The sequence below is a fragment of the Neovison vison genome, chromosome 12 (genome assembly GCF_020171115.1).
Source record: "Neovison vison isolate M4711 chromosome 12, ASM_NN_V1, whole genome shotgun sequence".
NCBI classification, from domain to species: Eukaryota; Metazoa; Chordata; class Mammalia; order Carnivora; family Mustelidae; genus Neogale; species Neogale vison.
Genome location: NC_058102.1, coordinates 130,515,145 through 130,519,794, shown reverse-complemented (window position 1 = coordinate 130,519,794; position 4,650 = coordinate 130,515,145). Strand labels below are relative to the sequence as shown.

The following is a 4,650-nucleotide window of genomic DNA, read 5'->3' as shown; positions in this document are numbered from 1 at the left end:
AACCACAGTTGGATTGACTTAGAGATTTTTATCCTCCTCCCTCATACTTTCTGGGGAAGGGAATACACTAAAGAAACTTGAGCTCACAGCCATCAGGTGTTTGCTTCATACAGTTTTGAGCCTCTTGGCTGCCATTAGGAGTATCTGAAGGAAGAAACTGTTTAGTAACATCTGTTTGCTAAAAGAAGTTAAGAGTCAACCACATTTCCCGCTCTTCACCTGCTCATCTTCAGTGACCCAGGACTGCTGCTCATACATAAAGCTGGTGCTGTAGTGGAGAATACATACTGAGCCTAAGGGAGTGGCCAATACTGTCTTTCTCTTCAAAAAACCAAGCCATAGAAAGAGGACATTTAGACATAAAAACCTCTTAGGCAAGACAACTAAAAAAACATGCTGCCATGCAGTACCACCTTAGGATTCATTACATTTTTTTAAACATCCCACCCTTGAGAATCTAAATCAAGGACTTGGGATTCTAATTCAAAAATAAAACAGAACCCAGAATTTGTTTCTTCAAAACAGCAATGAGCTTCTAGATGGCTTGTTGGGAAATTCTATCTAATTGGTCTATCCATTTGTGTTAAGTTTTAAGCATGCCCAAATTTTATACATGTCTAAATAAAGAAGGAAAGCAGCATATTTAGACAGGTAATTCAAATAAAATAATTTCTTTCCCAAGTTAATCACTGAACCCATGAAGTAAACCTCTTCTTACCCCAAAAATGAGATGCATGATTAGCTAACATCTAAAAGAAATTCACTAATTAACATTTAAAGGAAATTGTCCTGATAACTAATGGCATTCTTCCAAAAATGTGGTTAAAGGATGAACTCAAGTTCAAATGTGTCTATAACCATGAAATATAAACATATGAACTATCAACTGTAAAGTAAAACATCCGAACTAGCTGTTTTTATTCTACAATAAACAAGATACTCAGATTATGTCTACAGGTGTACTTACCCACTAAATCCATTAACACATCTCAAAATTAAGAGATTCACATGGTCTCAAGATGCCAGACTGGATAAAAATCACAACAACACTGTTTTGGTCACCCTCTGAAACATTTAAATCTGCTGAGAGTAAGTGAAACACAAAACTATGATACTTAAACGCTGTGCTCGTTAACACAATACTTGCATCTCTCTGTTTATTAGCCACGGTACTCTAGTTTTAAACAGGAATTAGCATTGGAAATAACGAGAGCAATGTCCTGAGTTACTCCTTCTTTGAAGTATAGTTAACTAAGACTTATCCTTTGAAATTACTAATGATTATCCTACCCTGTTCATGTGAGAACTTAAGAAATCCCCGTCAGAATTCCATGACATCTTTACACATGAAATAAAGATGTATACATGTAAGAGATGCTCCTACAAGTGTCACTTCTTAATTGAAAAACCACCTTGGCCAAAGAGACATTGTAAAAGTAAAATTACGCATTTTATTCATTCATTCCATCAGCTGAGAATCGCTCTATTGTACAAATACAGTATTGTACAAAAAAATCACAAAATGTTACAAAATAAAAAAGTACAAACTGCAGTACTTAATAAATATGACTAGTAGTTAAAGTGGAAATGAGATAGATTTTATATTGAGAACATTGTTTGACCCAGCAAACCATACAAGATTTGTTTACAGACATTTTTATTTGTACATAATACAGGGCAATCCTATTTTGCCTTTTGAAAGAATTTAAAAGGAATAAAATATTAAGACAGTATTCTCCTGCTATAGAACAACTGCCAAGGTTGATTTGAGGCATTTATGCTAGTTTTTTTTTTAAATCTTAGTTGAATACAAGAAGCAGGAGGCTTATCTTGTCACAAAGTTAAAATCCTTTTATAACAAAATGACAAATATAAATAAAAACAATTCAGAGCACCAGACAATCTACTCTAAATGCCAACCAAAGTACAGAATAGTCATCACACTGCCATCTACAAATATCAGACTCATTCAAGTAAGACCTGGTACTATCCCTTAAAGAAAATTCTTCCCACAACCTTCCCTTAAATATTTCTCTTTAAAAGGTTCACCATTTCTAGAAAAATAATGATTTCCAAAACAAACCTGTTTTTCATTAAAATGGAATGGGCCAATCATCTGATAACACAAATGCATCAATATCCATTTGAAATAATTATCTAAGGATCATAAAATCCAAATTGAACATAAAATAACTACTTAATCACAAAGTCTGTCCAAAGGAATAAACTTATAAAGCACTTCTCTGGATTTATGCTGGAAAGCTGTTTGTCAAAATGGAACACGTCATAGATGAAGTTACACCAATTTTTAAAAATGTTGTGCAAAAATACATTTTTATAGAAAACAGATTACCAGGAATGAACAAATTTACACCGTGAGAAACTAGCTTGCAAATTAAGTAGTGCCAACTTTATACAGCAAATTATAAATAGCAGTAGGATCACCCAAAGCCATCATGAAACATCATTTAGGTGCCCAGCAACCTTCAGCTCTGAGGAGAAAACATTCAAAAAAATGATTAAGGCATTACACCTATGGTAAATCTACTAGAAGTTTCAAAGTGCTATTACCCTGATTAGAGTTCATAATTCTCCCAACACGTTATGTATGCAATTCTCCCAGGGTGTACGTTTTCAGACACTTCAAGAGCATGCATTTTGTTCAATATACATTTTGGAGAGGGATATGGCCATGGATTTGGCAAGTTCTTCATCGCGTTTTCTTTGCACTTGAGTCTGTTTGCACCAATTGTCATACTCTGGGTTGGGGTAGGAGTGATCAAACACCGCATCATAATGTCCATTACTGAGCCAACTGAGCCAAATACTAGGCCTTAGGGAATCCTCTGGGCCCAAATAGTGAATCATGGTAGACACCGTAGGGCTCTCCAACCTCCCTCCTGTAGTTAAATGTATATTCACATTCAGCATCTGCCCCATGGCCAGCAATTCCGGGTACCCGGCCCACGCCCCGTCTTGAGCAGCATTGATGATGAACTCCCCCACGTCGCCCTCAATCAGGGGGCTAAAGTGGTCGAGATGATCGGCAATGTAATGCACCGTCTGCTCCCTCAGCTCCCGGTGCAGGCTCTGGTCTCCGTACACCGTCTTGCTGACCGCGCGGTAGAGGCAGTTGCCGTCGGGAATGATGTGAAATCGGTACTTATTCCTCTGTCGCAGGTACTTGTCCTGCCTCTCCACCTCCGCCAGGTACAGGGCCAGTTTCTCGTCTCTGGGATCCGACCTGGAGACGATCACTGCCTCGGCCGCGGCGCTCGGGACCGCCTCGCCGCTCCGCGCCGGGGGCGCCTCCGCCTCCGGGTCCGGCCGCCGTGCTTCGTCCGCGGCGGGAGGGTCGCTGCGGTCGCCCACCTTCTCCCAGCCCCGGAGGCTCCTCTCCGCCGGGTGCTCCTCGCCCCACGGCCCGAGGCTGGGCTCCGGGCTCCCCGGGGGCGGCGCGGGGCCTCGGTGCTTGGCGGCGGCCAGGGCCTGGCGGTGCTCGCTCAGTCGGAAGTTTCTGTCCGGACCCTCCCGGGCCGCGTCCGGACCCGCGGGCTCGGGGCAGTCGGGCCTCAGCAGCTCCTCCAGGAGCCAGGCGGAGGAGCCCCGGCGCGGCGGGACCGGGGCGCCCGGCGCCGGGGCCAGCAGGAGGCAGCGGCCGCGCTGAGCGGCGGGGGCCGCGGCGCCGGGCTCGGGCCCGTGCAGCAGGAGCCGGTCGGCGCCCAGGGCCCGCACGGTGATCTGCGCCGTGGACGTGTAGTGCGGCGGCAGCGGCGGCTTGCAGGACCCGCCGGGAGGGCCGGCAGCGGCCGAGGCGGGGGCGGCGGCCCCGGACACCATCTCGAAGCAGGAGGAGAAGGCGGGCATCTTGGCGGCGGGGGCGGCGGCGGCTTCTCGGGGCTCGGCGGCCGCGGCAGGCTGGCACTCACCGGTCTCGGGCTCTGGCTCGCCGCTGGTGGGTCCCGGGGGCTGCAGAGAGACCTTGAAGGGGGCGGCGGCTGCGGCGGCGGCGGCTGGGGGAGCGGAGGCTGCGGCCGTGGGACCCGGTCCCCCGGCTGGGTAGTGGGTGCAGACGCTGCTGTAGAGCTGCATGTCCCTGCCCGCCGCTCCGGCCCCTTATAGGCGCGGCGAGCCCGGGTGAGGGGGACACACCCTCCGGGCCCGGCGGAGGGGGCAGGCCGGGCGCGATGACCCAGTGCCCCTAGAATAGAAATGACCGAAGGGCCACCGGCCGCCGGCGCGTCAGGAGCCGCAAATAGCGCCCGGGTCCCCGCCAAATTCCTGCTGCGCCACAACGCGCGGTGGGGGCGGGGAGGGGACGCGCGCTCGACCCCTGCCGGCGCGCTCGGTCCGCAGACCCGGGGCGCCGCGCCCGCTGCCGCTGCTCCGACCGCGGCGGCCGCTGGGGACTCTCGGAGAAAGCCGCCCGCCCCGCTGGAGCGCGTCCCGCCGGCGAGAAGCAGTGCAGGGCGCGCGGAGGGGCCAGGAGGCGGGGCCGCGGTTGTTTACCTCAGGCAGCGCTGCCGCGTCACGTGGGCCCGATGGAATGTGCGGCTCGTCGCGGCGCCCCATTCAACAGCGCGGGCTCGCCCCGCCCCCCCGGCCCACGCCCCGCCCCCCGGCCCGTTCGGCGGCCGTCACGGGCGTGGC

At 49.9% G+C, this 4,650-nt stretch overlaps 1 protein-coding gene across 1 annotated transcript; it reads right to left on the bottom strand.

The window, feature by feature from the left end:
* Window positions 1-1,431: 1,431 nt before the first annotated feature.
* Window positions 1,432-4,431, bottom strand: OTUD1 (OTU deubiquitinase 1). Its single transcript, XM_044228113.1, has one exon. It carries the CDS (start codon window positions 4,090-4,092, stop codon window positions 2,644-2,646), a length of 1,449 nt encoding a protein of 482 aa, XP_044084048.1. The 5' UTR covers window positions 4,093-4,431; the 3' UTR covers window positions 1,432-2,643.
* Between the last annotated feature and the right edge of the window lie 219 nt (window positions 4,432-4,650).